We start from the raw sequence: 19,106 nt of genomic DNA, 5'->3' as shown, positions 1-19,106 counted from the left end.
TGGTGCAGCTCTTCTCCGTAATATAATTAAAAGACCGCCTCAATAATGCTCCATCTAGTACCATTTTCATCTCTTTCTTGTCCGCAAATGTTATATCACAATAGAAATTAGTTTCATCGGCGAAGGAATGACTTGGTTGTGATCCCGTTCTCCCGTTCCACAATCTTCTTCCACATCTTGCTAGTCCGATGAATCGTATTTCATATTCATAGAATTATCTTCTATATTAATTGGATGATCGTCATCGTTCTCAGAATCATTCAAATCACCGTCGACTATCGGGCGCCGAGGTGGGAGTGGTGATGAATTCAACGATTCTTCAAAGGGTCTCTCAACTATATTTATCCTTAAAATAGGCCTAAAGCCATCAACATCAACATCCATCATGTCTAATGACACACGTTTATCATTATTTATGATCGTAGGATACACCTTTTCCCTCGAATACGCTAGATAGTTTATCACCACGTCGCTCGAAGCGTAATCTAGATCCCTGCTCTCTATTACGCTTGCAACCAAGTCGTCGTATGAACCATTGCGGCGAACCGCAATGGGCAATGTCACCTTAGTAAAAGATTTCATTTTCAACATTTGAGAGTCTCCTCCCATTCTCCCATGAAATCACTAGAAATTAGAACAAATTCTGCAATAGACATCCTAGAATTAAGCTTTGGTTGACGGTCGATTATGCTGATGGTATATGTCATATATACACAGTCGATGACTGACAATGATTGATCGATGACTGCACAGATATCCGTACAAAAATTATGTACAAATATCGTTTCTCATCAATGATCGTTGGGTTTATGTAATAGAGAAATGAAGTTGGAGTCGCCTGAGCTACTGTAATGTACTTTCTAAAGAGGTTTTAAGTAATGTGTGATTTAAAGCTTTTTAACAATGATGGAAAGTCTGTTTGAGAAGATAGCAAACAAATGGGGTAACAATAAATGCAATGGACAAGCTTATGATGTTTGTGGACTGATTTAGAGCTGATCGCCGAAAAATAACGTCGAAACCATGCTTGAATCAAAGCTTTTTGGAGGAAAACAAAACCTTCTATTTTAAGCTTTTGGAGTTTTTTTTTTAATTATTTTTGAAAACCCAAAATATTTTGTATTATATAATGGTGGATAATGAAGTGGGTTAAAGTACATTATTAGAAACTTGTGAATGGTTTTGTTAACTTGGAAAGATTGGGTGATGACATGGAATAAAGTGGGTATTTGACAAAATTTTCAAGATTTTTATCTAAATGGCAAAATAAGTTTTGAAAGTGGTTACTTGGCAACTTAGCCTGGAAACATCCCACAAAGAAAGAATGCTGTTACGTAAAAATGGCTAGAAACATCCCAAAAAGAAAGAAGGATGTTATGAATTGGTGCGGTTGGAGCAAAGGATATTTATCCCGTCCTTGGTTATAGTATGTTATTTGGCAATCCAATTTTCGGAGCATATAGCTACTTCTAAGAATTAACCCAGTATTAATCATATATGACAAAGTCATACTTTAATCTATTTTTATTTACATGGATGAGATGTACAAAAGTAACAAAAACAAAGTTAAAGAAAAGGAACTATATACATGACGTCCTTCCAAGCAAAGGACGGAACTGCATAATTTGACTTGCTATACAATTTCCTATTTATTTAAGCTTTAAGCGGGAAACTATGCTTCAGCTCTCACAAATTTTAGAAAGCCAAAGTGCTAATCCCAATGAATCTCTATAACGATCTCCCTTCCTCACTAGACTCCACATTCATCCTCAAAACAGAAGATATATTTCGGGAGAAAATGATATTTCCCTCGCTATCTGCTGTGTGATACGCGGCGAGATTATTATCCATCACAATTCTGCATCCGGCCGATACATCACATGATAATTTTACACCAAAATATCTCAAATGATCCTTAATACTGTTGCCACTCACCGACCTACACAAATTTGATCAAGTCACAAAGAGGCCAACAGAAGTAAAATTCAGCGAGTTGTTTATCACTTTACTATGAAGATATAGAGAGGGATGCACCACCTTTAGGTGTGTCGACATGTTTTTAATCCAAAATGTTTCTTTCTGGATCCTACATTACCAGCAAGATTACCGATTCATTTCGTTACAACATGGTTCAGCAGTAAAATCAACACCTCACCAAGTCAAGTTCCATTTGAACTTCTTTTTTATTAAACTTCAAAAAATAAAACATTTCTACTCACTTTTCTACAAAGTGACATGTCTCATATCATATATGAGTGTTCTATGATTTTTTCTTTTTTATCAACAAAAGAAGAATATCGGAAACAACCTTGCTACTTTTTCGGAAGTAGTGGTATGGACTGCGTACATCTTACACCCCCAGACCCCAATATGTGGGAATACACTGGGTTTGTTGTTGTTGTATCAACAAAAGAAGAATGAGAAGACTCTTTATGCATCATCACAATTTTGTATGATTGTGTTTCACATATCACTTACAGCTTTAAAAAGTTCTTGTTAGAATTTAATTTAATGTATTTTTCTTCTCTCTATTTATTTTTTCCCCAAATGCTCCTTATTTAACTAGTGAAAGTTGTAAGATGTATCAGCATATTTGACATTCTTTATAAAGGGATCCAAGTGTGCCCTCAACTGGTTATGATTTGCCATAAGCATTTTCCACTGTTCACATTGTAGTTTAATTTAATCCAACCGGCGTGGAAAGCAATGTGAAGAAATCCAGTGCATATATTTCTGTGGAGCACATGAAAGAGAAACTTTACCTGCTGCAAGAAGGATCCTCCCCAGAATTATCGCAGACCTTTTCAACTGTATAAACTAAACTTCCAAAGCCAAGATCATAAAGCCAGACCTGCAATTTCAAGATCTCTCGGTCATTATATGCAACCACGAATCAAGACGGCAAGAGTTAGAGTCGCATCTATTTGTCTAAACAGTCTAAATGTTCTTAATGAGAAAGACTATCGCCAATGAGTCTGTATCATATGTAATATACTAGTGCAGAAGTTACAGAAAAAAAAACAGTTACTGACACCCTTCATTTTAATATATTCATTAACACCCATCTCAACGTATTTTGTGCATTTAATAAATATAGAGAACTTTTCGGTATCTAGTTCTCGGTAATTTCTACTCGCATAAAAATATCAGAGATCCAGAAAAGTTGGTCAATAGAGAAAGATAAATAATTTAGCATTACCGTGTAAATTTAAATAGCTAAATGAATTTAAATTCATGAGCTTTGAATTTTTAAATTAGCCCACAGCACTGAACTCAAGAAATTCTATGTATAGAGATCACTGCTTACAACTTCCATGCACTTCAAGACATCGTTAGACTTGTGCAGTTCAAAATCAAGCACTAGAGGGTTTTGAGAGTTGTGGAACTTGCCTCTCTGGGGAAATGACGATAAGTTTTGTGAGGGAAGTAGTGATAGTAAGGGGGCAAATGAGGCACAATATCATGACGATTTGTAATACGAATTGTATTGGGGACCCGTTCTCTGTAGTAGGACACAAAAGCAGCATTGCCAACTCGTGGTTGCCCAAACGTCATAACCGAAATATTCTGGCATCCAAGATGCACCTGGAATAAGAAGATAAATCCATCAAGTGCGGGTTGGAGAATATTTCTTGCATTACATGGAAAATGGTCCACAAGACATGTAAATTGTTTTTTTCTTTCATCGAGAAAAAAAACATGTATCCATCAGTAAGGAAATTGTATTTTCTTTCGTCGAGAAAAACAACATGTATCCGTCAGTAAGGATAAGATCAGTGATATTTAAGACAAAACCTATCTCTTTAAATGGCAAGTCAAGACATGTAAACAAAAATTTTTGTTAAGAGAAGTGCCAAGTCTTTAGTGCATACGGTGAGATCCAGGCCACAGAAAGCAGCCATCGCTCCTCCCATTGAGTGCCCGGTCACTATAATTTGAATATTTCCATATAAATCTTTCGCTCTTTTAACAGCACTTAGCACTCCTGGACGCAATGATGTGTTGTGATAAGCAGAATAAAATCCATGATGCACCTGGAAAGAGGCAGAGATGATAATATGCATAAAAGAAGGTTAAAAACAACAAAGCAGAAGAGGCTTAGCATCATACACGCACCATTGCACCTTCCATTCCTGGATAAGATATATCAAGCTGCTTCCAGTATAGATCTTCAATCCAATTCTGTAGGCTGTAACCGAAAAAGTTCAAACATGAAATTTATATCAAATATGTGGAATCACAGAGCCAGAGACCCATATAGCTTCATTCCTATACAGTAATTTAGATAATGCATATTAAGTCACAACCTTGAGTAGACTGAATAGGGTTTATAATGTTTTAAACTTGGTCACAGTGAAAATCAACAAACAAAAGAAGAGTCTTTAACATTTTACAACTTAGACCTGAAGGCTCTAGTAAAGTTCTTTTTACTCCCATTAATAAAATTGTAACACACAGAAAGTAACAGAATTCTGATCCAAGCAGCTTCAGCAGCTCCTGATTCACAAGTTATAAACCAACAATCATAATTTGTTTGGTCAAGGCGTTCAATCTCCGCAACAAAGTTTTGAAACCAAAATCATGGCCAGTTAAAGCATAACTATAAGTAGCCAAGTACACAAGTACATTTTATCAGGGAAAATGTCTTGAAGCAAACGATGGGTGGTTCACTTGTGATAAGGCCCGAAGTGGAAGCCTAATGTCCAAGGTTGATATTTTCTTATTCTACTTCTAATAAATGTCTCCAATAAAAATAAATAGAAAAATGCAGAAGAACCCTAGAAAATGGGTGGTGCTCGGTTCATGTTTTACTCTTATCAAGTTCTAATTTTTTTTAATCAAGGTTCATGTTTTACTCTTATGAAAATGGTTCACAAAATATTTGGCTTTTCCTTGACATGCACACATGTTGTGGCTTGCTTAAACGAGCTTCAACAACTAAGTTATCCCTTCTAAACATCTTGCTAAAATGAGCTTCATCAACTAAATTGTCCTTTCTTTTGATATTCTGCTTTCTTTTTCGTCTTTTTCTTCAAGAAACTACCCTCTAAGGTACAAACCTGAGGCATGACCTCAGGCATGCCAAAAATTGCATATCTCATAGACGTTACCACTTCCCCCTACCTGATTAACAGAGGAAATTAGGCTTTGCCTTGCCTCAGTACACTTTGCAGGCACATTTCAAATTGATTAGAACTATTCGGGTTGAAAGTAGATACTAAGAAAAATGTTTACATGTCAAGACCATCAATTAGAACTTTTAAACATGTCAAACTAAAGCCAAATATCCCGTGGACAGCTAATTCTATCGATAGCATCTCTGCCTCTTTTGTTACAAGAAATTCAGCTGGAAACAGTAGTTAGTTATACACACATATTGGGGCATGAATCCACAACATCGTAAAAGGTGGTTTAGATCTAGTTCTCGGTTTCAATATAACAAATTCGCAAGGAATATGAATAGCCAACTTGTACCCAGACAGTTGGTCAGCAAAGCACGTACAAGTACAACTTTCTCTATTAATTTTACAACTTAGCATGATTTATCACCTCAGTCAGGAAGTTCTTACTGACTTTCATTTGGTTCACAGGATTTAAAGAGTAGCATATAATTATTACTTCCAAGAGAATGGTTTTCCTACAAGAAAAAAACCCATTTTAACGTATATGACTATTTAACCACTAAAATCCTCATACATCAAATTTAATGTTGCACAATAATGATAATAAAGTAAGGGGCAGTGGACCAGTGGTAACCAAACCTGCTTTCCTGAGTGCCTCTGAATGCAATAACAATGGCATTAAGATCCTCTGCCACACCGACAAAGGCCTGCAATAGGCATTGAGTATTAGATCACAAAGTAGGGCCTCTAATTGAGAGCAAACTTCCTTCTGCATAATGTATTACACACCTGGAGGCATCGTTGCACATCAACAATGAGCTCTAGAATTTGAAATCCCTGCTCAAGGAAAAAAAATATATCATACAAAACAACTTAATAATGAAGGCTTGAAGTCTTGAACAAACCAATCATATATAAAAACTATGGTGTGATATTTATATGAAGCTTTTTTTAACATGAAGAGTGTTGGATGATGATCCATATGGAATACCTTAGTTAAATCATTACATCTTGAGCATGTCCAGGTAAATAATTCCGTTAAATCGGACACATAGACCTGTAAATGAAAGGGAACTTTATTGGTTATAGTCTACAGTTGAATTGGCTAATTTCGGAAATGAATTACAAACTGCAAGTGCAGAAAAACAAAGGGCGGGACTTTCAGAAATATAGAAGTCAAAACTACATAGAAAGAATTATTAAGAATTTAATAATACAATTGTATTTCCAACTCAAGTGATGAAGCCTCAAAGGTTCTAAATACAGAACATTTACACTGTCAGAGAGGAATAGCCACCGTTGTGGCCCCGAAACTACAACCAATCCAGATAGAATTTAGATAAACAACTTCACAAGGTAAGGGAGTATTCAGAACTTACTGCTGAAGCATATTGCACTAATATGGTGGCAAGGGTGTGATTATATATAGCTGCATGATGCTTGTTCTTGGCCTTCACTTTGAGTTCTACAGCCAAAGCAATTGTAAGATATCTAGAAATTTCGTTAACGGTAGTCAAACAAGTCCAAGATAAGTTTATTACGACAATCATAAAGAGCACAGTGTAATAGAAAAATAAATTTATAACATATATTAGTAAAATAACTCTTAGAATAAGTTGGTGACAAAAGTCTTGATCAGTTTGCACCAAGCAGAGACTAATTTCCAACATCTAAACATACAGCAGACCTATCAGCTATTGAACAATCCTCTCTAACAGCTCCACCACACCTACCTCGATTATTTTTCCCACTCCCTTTGTTTCAAAAGCGTTCTAGTTTGGCTTTGCACAGAGATTAACAGAAAAGTTAAACTTAAAGATGTTTAATATTAGACCAGTCATATACCAATTTTTTTGTTTTCTTAGAGTACTGTAGAAAAATAGTTGGATAGAGAAAGTTAAAAAGAAGTTCGGTTATAACTTTCGAGATATGGGTGATTTAAAGCATAATTATTTTGAGCATATGTTTGTTTAAAGCTTTTTTTTGAGTGAAGTTCTTTAAGACACTTTTTCCATGGAAAACCCAAGGATAAAACAAAAAGCTAAAACTATCCAAACACTCTTTCCGTTTGCACCAAAAAAAAGAAAGTCGATATTATTTTGCATGGAAATGAAAAGACAAACAATTAATTGGAAATAGAGGGAGTGAGGCCTTTTACTTATAAGTTATATCAAAGTTAGCGAGGCTGTTTACTGATAAGCTATATCAAAGTTATTTCCATAAGTGAGCATTCACCACCTACAATCACCTATCAGCTATTTAAAAATCAATAAGAAACAGTAGTTGAGTATACAAAATTCTACGCTTGACTAAACACAAAAGTGAAATTTCACATGCTACTGCATGACGAAAGTTGACATCTCTTTATCTATGCACGAGTACATAAAGTTGGATTGCAACACGAGTCCAATTAAACATAATACACCTGTCACCTAGGTACAAATTCATCATTATTACAACAACAAACCCAGTGTAATCCGACAAGTAAAGTTTGGGGAGCGTAGTTTGTACAGATGTAATCCCTACCATGCGACGGTACAGAGGCTGTTTCCAATAGACCAAATATCAGTAAGAAAAGGAAATAGACCGGTGAAGAGACCATGTAAAAAATAGTGGAGAAAAGAACCTTAGCAACAACAAATAACAACACAATAGAAAGTTAGAAACAAAAGAAACATCAAATAATAAGATCAAAAAATAAATAGTAGGAGAACAATAATAACAATGCTAACTGGTAAAACTAGACAACGGTCAACTACCTAATAACCTTCTACCCTAATCCTTTACCTCCATATCCTCCTATTTAGAGTCATATCCCCAGTAAGACACCTTAAACTTTATTGCAAAATCATCCAAGAAAACCTACTATACTTAGCATAGAGCAACTTAAAATTCAAAGCAATAGAAATAACCTATAACCTATATGTAGTAACGAGTTAAATTTGAAAGCAAAGCATATTAAGTACTACATGCTACAGTGGAAACTAAATAGAAGTGTAAGTAGCAGTAATTCACAATTATACCAAATGATGATTACCTCTACCAGTTGAAAGGGCAAATAAGCATAAAAAAATAGCCACCTTTAACCAAGTCTTCCCATCCATGCCCTTTTATCACAATGTTCAAAACAAAACTTCACCTAAAAAAATATCCACAAAAAAGCGGACCTAAATTGAGGGTGCAAATATATAAATTAGGACATAGTTACATAAAATTCAAAAAAAATGACCGCTGGATTCACCTGGAAACTCGAAGATGTTCAACAAATTGTTTTGTCGTTGAGCTTTGCGTATTGGATTTCTTATTCTTGTTCGTTGTGAGCACCGACGACGGCGAGCAATGTCAGCCGGCGATTGAATGGAGAAAGGGTCCGTCCAAGCTTTTTTTTTGGCAGAAAATAAGAGGGTGAAATTGGGTTTGACTATAAATAGCAATTGATTTGGTTTTAATGGATGATTTCGTGACGGTACTCAATTTTATAGGTCACCCTAAGAAAACGCCGTCATGTGGTAGCGTACACAATCAGATTGTGACTCGAGATACATATTTCATCACTTCACATCAATTAATAAAATATTTAAATCTCTAATTCGGTAGTTGGTGGTTATTATTCCCCTCTATTTCAGAAACTAGATAACGAAGGTCCACTTGTGAGCCCAATATTATAATTTTAAATATTTATATAGGTTTCTAATGAATTTTTTAAAATATATTTTTAATATTTTTTAATAACAACTATAAAAAATGATAGTAGAAATTAAATTTTATAATAAAATATATATATTATTTTTATAAACAAAATAATAACATATTATTTAATTAAACTATTTTAATTAACATTAAATAGCATGTGCTTCAATTTATATTTTAATCATTACAGGATCTCACATGGCTGGGGTAAGCCGCTCAACCTGTCAGACCTATATAACAATATCGGATTAAGCCAAAGTCGAAAAATCGAACTAAAACACCAATCGAAATATAAAAGAATTTCAAATAACTTAGTGACTACATGAAACCTTTTACCCAAACAAGGGGCTTGTCAGAGATTTCATAGACTTACGTTAAACCCATATGTTTAGAAGTTCTAATTGTGCAAAAAGTCGCCTTTTCTTTATCAGTATAACGAACTAAAGAGGCACAACTTACTAGACGTAGTCACTGAGATAAAGTCAACATAAGTTTATTAAACTCGACTATACCACCATTTTGGAATCAAGTCGAGAAACTATAGAAAAATTCCTTCACATTTTGATAGAGTCTGGATCTTTCATAGTTACCACGTAAATAAAGTTAGATCTTCAACATAGGTATAAGAGATTTTTTAGCCGGACATAGTCATAACTGAAAGAGGGAAGAAGTTGTATTAAAAACACAATAGAAGAAGAAAGAATAAATACATTAAAATGGCTGAAGTGCAAGGCCCGAATAGTATTCAAACTGCGGCTAGTGCCTTTTTATTTATTTGCTAAAAATATATTATAAAGGGTAGAGAGAAGGGAGAGTTAGAGAGAGAAAATAAAAGAAAGAAATGAAAAACTTATGCTCCTCTAACAGAAATGGGGCGCCTATTTATAGTATAAAAGAGCATTTTAAATAGCATGTGCTTCAATTTATATTTTAATATCAAGTGAAACACATTATGTTGAATTAAATAATTAATTTTAATATTTTTTTTACTTTATTTAAAAATTGTGAAATAGTTTAAATTAAAATTATAAGTATTAATATATTAATAATTTTTATAGAATCATAACAAAAATAAATGATATTGATTCATCTATAAATTAATTTTAAATATATTTAAATGTGATTTATAGGTGTTTAACAAACGAAAATAACGACATACTTGATGAACATTATAATGAATCATATATATCATTACACAGTGATAAAGGATTAAAAAAAGTTATGACTTTACATCTTGTTTTAGATGACATGTCTTATGTGTTTAACTTAATTGCCTAAGAAATAAATGAGATCAGTTGCATATGAAAATTCTTAAAATTGAACTAAAAGTGTCTATTAAAACACTTTATTAGGAGCTGAGATATTTGATTCAAACATTGTTAATATGATACAATATTTTTTTCTTTTTCCTTTTAGAATAATATATAATTGCTAAGTGTTTTTATCATTTATACAAGATTAATTAAAAAATTATATATACAATCTCAAATTATAAGTGTATTTTCTTTAGTATTTTTCATTTAGAGTTAAATTTTAAAATTTCTTATGGACATTCTTTTAGGTATTCAATATTTATAGTTACATATCAAATTAAGTTTTTGGCAACTATTATTACTTCACAACAATTTGATTAGTTATTCTACCAATGATTAGAACTATTTGTTGTTGCTATGACCTTAATGTATTTTAAAGGAGGAATCAATAATCTATATTGATACAATTTTTACTGTTTTGATTATTTATGTATTATGGATCAGTATACACTTTCTTATTTTGTATATTTTTTATATGAACTTCATAATCAACTTGACTTAATGACTGAAAGTTCAACTACAGTACAACAAATTAAACACAAATAAAATCATAACTTCATTTGAGACTCAATATGTGAAGAAAAATAACAAAAAAGACATACTATAACTAGCTTCTTATATGGGGTATACCTGTAATTTTATTAGTTTATTTCGAATTTTGTCTTTATCAATGTTAATAGGCTATCTAAGTTTTCAATTTTTTTTTGAATAGTATTCAACTTAAATTCATTTATGTTAGATGTCCAAAAAATTATCAATAAAATAATTCATGTTTTGTATTCAAAAGGTTCAGTATTAAATTTGCTACAATCATAAAGTTTGTGAAAACTCAAATTCTCAAATATAATATATTCATAAAATTTGTTGATATTTTACTAAAAGAGATAGTTTAGTTAAAAATAAACTCATTTTTCTTATTCTTATTTGGGACAAAATGTTAGAATAGTAGAATTATGCATTAATTCATAATTTGAAAATTAAACTAAGTAATCTACTACAATTAATTAAGTTTAACTTGAAATTTGCTTATCAAACTCATATATACCTGTTCAGTTGTATTTAAATTAGTTTCAACTGCTTAATACAAAATAAAGCACAAACTTATTTTTTTGCTTAAATGAAGAATTATAATATAAAATTTTGTGAACTTTTTTAGTTTACTTTGATTTCATTAATTGCATCTGATTCATTTAATTTGTCATATTGTCTTCATTTATGTGCTCTAAAAGAATATTTTTTTTATTAAATTAACCTTCCTTATTATTTGATCACAATTAATAATAGTCTTATATCATATTTATTTATTTTATATTTACTAGAGCAAAATTACAAGTGAAAAATGTAAATGAATTATATTTTAATTTTTAAAATAATGAATATTTAAATATATTTAATATTTTAGTAAACATGATAAATAGAATAAAATATGAAGGAATATTAAAATACATCAATTAGATTAGATCTAACCCTATTTTAAGAAATTTAAAATATAGTGTTTGTTTTATAGAACGAACATTTAATAGAAAGATAAGATAATAGCGTACAAAGTATAATAGAGATGTATATACAAGGAAATGTCAATAACTCTCTTTACTGGAGAGAGAAAGTTCTCTGTCTTCTCTCTAAATAACTAGAGAAAGAAACTACAACATTAATTACGACTACCAACACACATCAACATTAATGGACACGATAGATAAAGTGATGCAAGTACAGGAGGAAGATCTTCTGACAAGAAGCATAAATAAGCCTAAAGAGGTATCTACATTCTTTCCTCATTCATCTCCTACTTCTGGTAAAATAAGTTTTAAAGATAAAATATTAATTGATAATCCTATCAACCTTATAGATTCTGTACAAAAAGACTTTCACCTATTTAACCTAGATAATGAGCAAGAAAATAAGTCAAATCACCCCTTCTTTATATCCATTTTCACTTCTGATCAAAAAAGATTATACACTCCATGGGAACAAGTTGTTATCGTGAAGCTTTTAGGAAAAAGTTTAGGTTACAACTATCTTCGTTCTAGGCTAAAAGAGTTGTGGAACTTAAATGAAGATTTAAACTTGATCGACCTAGGTGAAGATTTCTACCTTATCAAGTTTATCCACACACAAAACTATGAAAAAGTTCTTCTTCATGACCCTTGAGTCATTGGCTCACAATATCTGTCAATACGTAAATGGGAACCAAAGTTTAATTCTTCAACAGAAACACCTAACTACACAACATTCTGAATTTGTCTGCTCGAACTTTCAACTGAATACTATGATCTACAAATTCTAGAAAAAATTGGTAACACTATCGGCACTGTCTTGAAGATAGATAGTTGCACAAGAAATGCATCCAGAGGGAGATATGCTAGATTGTGCATCTTGGCGTCTTTAAACAAACCATTGCATCCGGATGTTCTTATTGACTCTCACCTACAAAAACTTCATTTTGAAAGCACTATTCTTTTATGTCAGTTATGTGGATGTTTAGGACATAACATCCATTATTGTACAAAATAATAGCGATAAAAATATTAGAATTCAGGCGAAACAAAGATTGAAAACAATCAAGGAAAAAAAGAAGAAAAAGCTGATGAAAAAAATGAGGAAAAAGAAAAATTTGAAAAAAAAAATAAAAAATAGAAAAACAGAAAAAGAAAAAAAACTGAAAAAAATAGAAAAAAAAGATTAAAAAAATGAGTTTACTTAGACAACAGTCACCTATGAGAAAAAAGCAAAAAAATAAGTTTATTTTCAATTCTAATATAGATGATAAAAAATTCCAAGTCTAATACAAATTTTAATAGATTTCAAAATTTATCAATAAAGGAAAATCGAAAAGAAAAAAATAAGGGCCTCATGCCTCTTACATGTATCAACAAAACTTAGCGAATGGACATGGATATTACAACATCCACGTCCACCACAGGGATAATCTAATCGGTGAATTCCCAAGCTTTCACGTTTCATGTGGAACAAAATATCCTTACTAACATACGCAACTCTCAACAGCCAACACCATCCATCCAATCTCATTTACCAATAGAAAGAAATAATACTAGTAATAGTACCAACAATATGACAACAATCTCATCAAATTTCCTGACTCTATTACCTAGTGCTACTTCAATTAGTATACCCTACCATCCTAGTGACAATACACTTCCCACTGCAGAAAATAAAATAACCCCAACTACCACACAAATCCCACATGCCCAGACAAATATTTCCACATTCACATCAATGAAAATCAGTTCTACTCCAAATACAACTATTACTAAAGTTCCTATACAAACTTTAGTTAGCAATGAATTTTTAAAATTAGATACACCACACGAAGGAAAGATAAGAAAACTCATCACTTCTATCAATGAACAATTTAATAACCTTACTGCTCAACCTATAACAAGTTCACCATCTACTTCTACTTCCATCATGAACCCTAAGACTAATCTCAACCCTAAGACTTCATTGCCAAATATCTCTACTACAAAAAATGATCTCCCATCTATAAAAGACATTGCTGACTTCTCAAACTCCATTCATTAATTATCCAAACCAAATCTAATAAAAAATGCCTCGACGATCACTCCACCACAAGCACAGAAATTCCAACAACAACCATCACTACTCTTCTCAAAACACAACAATGCAAACCAACCAAGAAAATTAAAACACCCAGACTGTCCCAGACATGCAGAATGATTACCAAACACAAAATTGGGACCCTCTGACTTTCCCAACATTAGAAGAAAACCTACCTCACTCCCAAAATACTTGGACAACAAGTTGGATACCACCAGCAATGAAATGATCCACAACAATCCAATGCCAATGGAACTTTACCATTCTATAGTCACACTATCAAAGCTAATTCTGAATTACCAGAACCTAGTAACAACACATTACATGCAAAATCAAGACCTAATATATCTAGGAGCGACAATGCTACACATGTAAATGAATTCAACGACAGAACACACAACAAGCATGGGTTGGAACTCATTCCAACAAATGAACTATGAAGATTGGTCCGTTCCCCACATGCAAATCATGTCTCCAATGTGAGGTGCAATGACTCACAATCAAGAAGTGCCCAAAATACAGGAAAATCACTTTTCATCGCCGCAGATTAAATCGTCCAATTTCAATAACAATGTGCAACTCTAGACACAGGAACCAGAGGAAGTACTATTAAATAGTGTCACACAGGTAATGATTTCGATCACAGTAGAAGATTTACTGACATTTAGTTTTAGAGAAAATGCAGACTGATGACAATCTTGTTGCCAATTTCAAAGTTTTCCGCCAACATCAAATCCTACCCAGTGGATCACATGCAATATGCTATACTGTTAGCTGCAGCAGAGAGGGAGAACAGAGACTACTCGCTATTTTAAAATAAAATAATGAGCAACCCCAAGATGTTCCTTGCACTAGGAGGGATATCCTCAATTCAAACACAACCCCCATGAAGATTATTATCTGAAATTGTAGGGTGCAAACACCCCGACTTTTTAAAGAAATATTTTAAAAATTATCGTTGCATATAACCATACAATTCTTGTACTTACTGAAACTAGATTATCATATCAGGAGGCACTTATATTGTTACTATCATTCATGAATGTCATGCATGTTCCATCTTCAGGATACTTGGGTGGTATTGCAATATGCTTGAATATTAACAAGTTAATAACAAATTCATTAGTTCTTACAAAATAAGAAATTCACGCAAATCTGCAGGTTAGTCCAAATACTTCGCCATGGACTCTCTCTATCATATATACTAGAAATAGTTATTACAAAAAAAAATTATAAAAAAATATGAATGAAATCTCAGCAAAAATAAAGGGGCCTTGGCTAATTTGTAGGAATTTCAATGAAGTAACTAGTGCTTTTGAAAAAATTGATGAAAAATATGTTGCTAATAAAAGAATTACTAATTTATGAACTGCATAAATAATTTAAATATGATAGACTTAGATTTTGTTGGAACGAAATTCACTTGGACCAATATGAACGAGAATCAATTTGGTATAATGAAAAGACTAGATAGATTTCTTTATAATTCGCTACGGCTGAATTCGTTTTCAGACTCTAAGGTTACGCATCTTCCTAGAGTTCATTCAGATCATTGTCCTTTATTACTAAATCTTATAAAAAGTGACAAGAGCAATATTTTAAAATTCAAATTTGAAACTATGTGGTTGCACCATTTGAATTTTAAAAATATTGTTAAAACATACTGGCACTCAAACTACAACTACCAAAAAGCCACTATTAATTTCTCACATGCTGTTACTACTTGGAATAAAGATAAGTTTGGTAATATTTTTAAAAAATAAGAGAACAATTTTACCAAAAATAAATAGTCTTCAAAAAATGAATCCGCCTAGAAAAAAAAATTTCCGCTATAATTTGGAGACAACACTCTTACAAGAGTTTAACAATATTCAAAAACAGGAAAAGGACTTTTGGAAACTTAAATCAAGAATACAATGGACATTAGATGGTGACGCTAAAATCAATTTTTTTCACACTACTACTATAAAAAAAGACGTAGAAATAGAATTTTAGGTTTGGTAGATTCCGTTGGAAACTGGACCTTCGAACCACAAAGTATTAAAAACATTATTAAAAATCATTTTGAAAGTGTATATACTACTGAACTAACTAGTTGCCCTTTTTTTTTGGTTCAAAGAGCTGATAATAGCCTTTCGGAAGATGATCATCAAATTTTTAATACACAATTAACAACCAATAAGATTCACAGGGCTATTAACTCTTCTAAATCCTTAAAAGCTTCAAGTGTTGATTGTCTATATCTTATATTCTTTCAAAAATTCTGAGACGACACTAACTACTTTATTATCCAAACATATATGGACGCCTTCTATTTAAAAAAGTATTAATCTGGATATCATTAAAACTCATCTTATTCTTATTTCGAATATTAATATGTTAGAACAGATCTCTCACTATAGACCTATATGCTTATGCAACACAATTTATAAAACAATACCAAAATATTAATAAACAGAATCAGACCATTCCTAGATAAAATAATTAATCCTACACAATGTAGCTTTATTTCTAACAGAAGAGCTTCAGACAATGCAATAATCGTTTAAGAAGCAATTTACTTCTTTAACAAAACAAAAGGGAAAATCAGTAAAATAATGATAAAAATTGATCTGAAAAAGGCTTCGACGGAATGAAATAGTCCTTTATCCACTACTCGCTCACTAGCCTCAATTTCCCAAAGAATTTAATTACTTTAATAATGAACTGTGTTACCTCATCTTCAATTTCCATTCTAATCTATAGTAAACCTATAAAAAAAATTTAACCATCGCGAGGCATTAGACAGGGAGATCCCCTCTCACCCTATCTATTTATTATTTGTACAGAATCACTTTTCATAATTATTAATCAAGCAACTTTACAACGAGATTGGGATCCTATAAAAATAATTGCAGCAACTCCCCCTTTATTACACTTACATTTTGCTAACGACTTAATCCTCTTCACAAAAGTTAATATTGACAATGTGAACTCTATATTATTCATTTTTAAAAGCTTTGAAGATATGCCTGGACAAAAATATTTTTTTTTGAATTAAGAGTGTATTTCTCAAAAAAATAAGTCAAAAAATGCTAATTCAATTTCTTCTCATCTATAAATAAAAAAGCTAACAAATTTGGAAAGTAGCTTGAAGTCCCAATGACCAACCTTAATCCCAAAAGAAAGGACTATTCAGTTTATAATTGATAAAATAAACAGTAAATTAAGTGGTTGAAAAATTAAATTTCTATCAATTGCAGAATCATTTTAATCAATTCAGTTCTTAACTCCATACCAACTTATGCTATGAAAATTAACGTATTACCCAAATACATTACCGACAATATGGATAGAATTCAAAAAAACTTTTTATGGGAATCTTCGAATGAAAAAAAATCCACCTTATTAACTGGGATGCTATCACAATATCCAACAGCAAAGGAGGATTGAAAATTCATAAATCTGAAGAAAAAAATCCAGCTTTAATTTTGAGTCTCAACTGGAGAGTCATGAAAAATATATCTCACTTGTGGGTAAAAATCCTCTAGAAAAAGTACAATAATAGAATTTCCAACATTATCATCACTCATAAATTCACAGACTCATACATATGGAAGAGCCTAAGCAAAAATAATCATATATTCCACAACGATTTGTCTTGAAATGTGGGAGACGGAAAAGACATTAATCTTTATCAAGATAGATGGCTTTAGACAAACAGCAATTTGCGAAAACTTATTCAAGCACCCCTCTCATTAGATGATTTAAATCATAAAGTGAATTATATTTTAATAAACGGGGCTTGAAATCTCTCAAATAAGTCTGCTATAATACCTTAAAAAATCTCGAATATTATAACAAACACCTGTATAAAGAAATCCAATCCAACACCTGACTCCTTTTCTGGAATACATCACCAAGAGAAAACTTTTTCTCAAACAATGCTTAAAAATATTCTTACAATCATCTTATAATATGTACTATAAGAGTATATAATTCGAACATCAATGAATATGAAATATAAATACTAGTAATAAAATATTTTATGTGGCTTCTAACTCAAAATAAACTCTCAATAGTTGCCAACCTTTTTGTAGGACTAAAATCTAACTCATATCACTCATGCGCAAACACTTCTGAAAATATAGAGCACACTTTTCTTTTATGTCCAAATACAAAAATAATTTGGGATCACTTCAACTTTAAACCTACAACAAATTACTTGATTAGAGATATAAAGAACTATCATGCTTCAGACAACCTAATCAAACTAACCAACAATAACTTTGTACCTTTATCAATTATCATCCCCTCATCCTTTGAATCATTTGGAGAAATCGTAAATTCATAACTTTCAACAACCCAGTCACTATAATCTCTGCAAAAATGCTTGAAATTACTATAGAATATTATCACTTGGGTCCTTGTAAAGTTTCCTGTAGCCTTAGAAGAACATATACTTATTAAATGAAAACCACCGTCAATAGGCTTCTTCAAGTTTAATATAGATGGTACATTCGACCATGTGAGCAATAATAGTGGATCAGGCAGATTCATACATAATCCTATCGAAAGTTGAATTTCAGGATTTACTCATTTTCAAAAAGAAAAATCCGCTATGCAAATGAAAATAATAACTCTTCAACAAGGACTGAAATTGGTTACAGAAAAGAACCTGTTACGTATAATTATGGAGACAGATTCTCAGGTACTTATTCATATGTTAAAAGAAAATACTCAAATTTTCTCACATATTTTATCGGATTGTAGGTCGCTCACCAAGGAACTGAAAGAACCCCAATTCATCCACATCTACATAGAAGAAAATGTGGTAGAAAATAAAATGGTTGTGTTTGAAAGGTGTCATATGATGGTCTTTGGCAGGAAATAAAATCAAAGAGTGGGAAGATGATACAAGTGAAAGTGCATCATGGCCACGATTTAGGGATGAAGAGGAATATTGCGATCTCCTATAAGGAGATCGGATAAATGAAGACTACTTTGTTATGTTTTGGACTTTGACTCACTTTGGGTCCCATTGTGTAATAAATAGCTCATGGCTATAAATAACTAGTTTTCTTTTATTTTTAGGTAACTGATTTTGGACATTTTTTGAAATACACTTACAAGTGTTTATGTTAAGCTTGTTGGGAGCTTAGGGATTATCTAGAAACATGGGTTGTGAGGGTTCAACATCCCTCTCGGTCTTCTTAGGTGAATTGATGCTTGTATTCGGATTGCGTTTGAGGGCCTCAATTTAGTATACTGTGGTTTGCTTGTGTTCCTTCTCTTGTGTCATTCTATCTAATCCTTTACGTTATAGCTTCATTTTCATTTGTTGTCCTTGTTTTCATATTGTTTCCATTTTCATAATTTTGTCTTGTATCATTTGGTATTAAAGCTGAGCTTAGAATCCTTC

General features: G+C 32.1%; 1 protein-coding gene across 7 annotated transcripts; it reads right to left on the bottom strand.

Moving 5' to 3' along the window:
* Positions 1–1,509: 1,509 nt before the first annotated feature.
* LOC107842704 (lipase) lies at positions 1,510–8,768 on the bottom strand. Of its 7 annotated transcripts, none has more exons than XM_047408191.1 (12): positions 8,365–8,720; positions 8,161–8,262; positions 6,503–6,588; positions 6,115–6,180; positions 5,913–5,960; positions 5,763–5,830; positions 4,111–4,189; positions 3,873–4,034; positions 3,391–3,585; positions 2,763–2,851; positions 2,038–2,086; positions 1,510–1,939 (listed from the first exon to the last, which is right to left on the bottom strand). In XM_047408191.1, exons 2-12 carry the CDS (start codon positions 8,225–8,227, stop codon positions 1,916–1,918), a joined length of 933 nt encoding a protein of 310 aa, XP_047264147.1. In that variant the 5' UTR covers positions 8,228–8,262; positions 8,365–8,720; the 3' UTR covers positions 1,510–1,915. The 7 variants fall into 7 exon arrangements, with proteins under 7 accessions (XP_047264147.1, XP_016542161.1, XP_016542150.1 ...); XM_016686675.2 differs by having other exon boundaries at positions 4,117–4,189; positions 8,365–8,712; XM_016686664.2 differs by lacking the exon at positions 2,038–2,086 and having other exon boundaries at positions 4,117–4,189; positions 8,365–8,768.
* Positions 8,769–19,106: the final 10,338 nt, after the last annotated feature.

Source organism: Capsicum annuum, chromosome 1, assembly GCF_002878395.1.
Source record: "Capsicum annuum cultivar UCD-10X-F1 chromosome 1, UCD10Xv1.1, whole genome shotgun sequence".
Classification (NCBI taxonomy): domain Eukaryota; kingdom Viridiplantae; phylum Streptophyta; class Magnoliopsida; order Solanales; family Solanaceae; genus Capsicum; species Capsicum annuum.
Note: the sequence above shows the minus strand (reverse complement) of the source record. Positions and strands in the feature narration are given on the sequence as shown.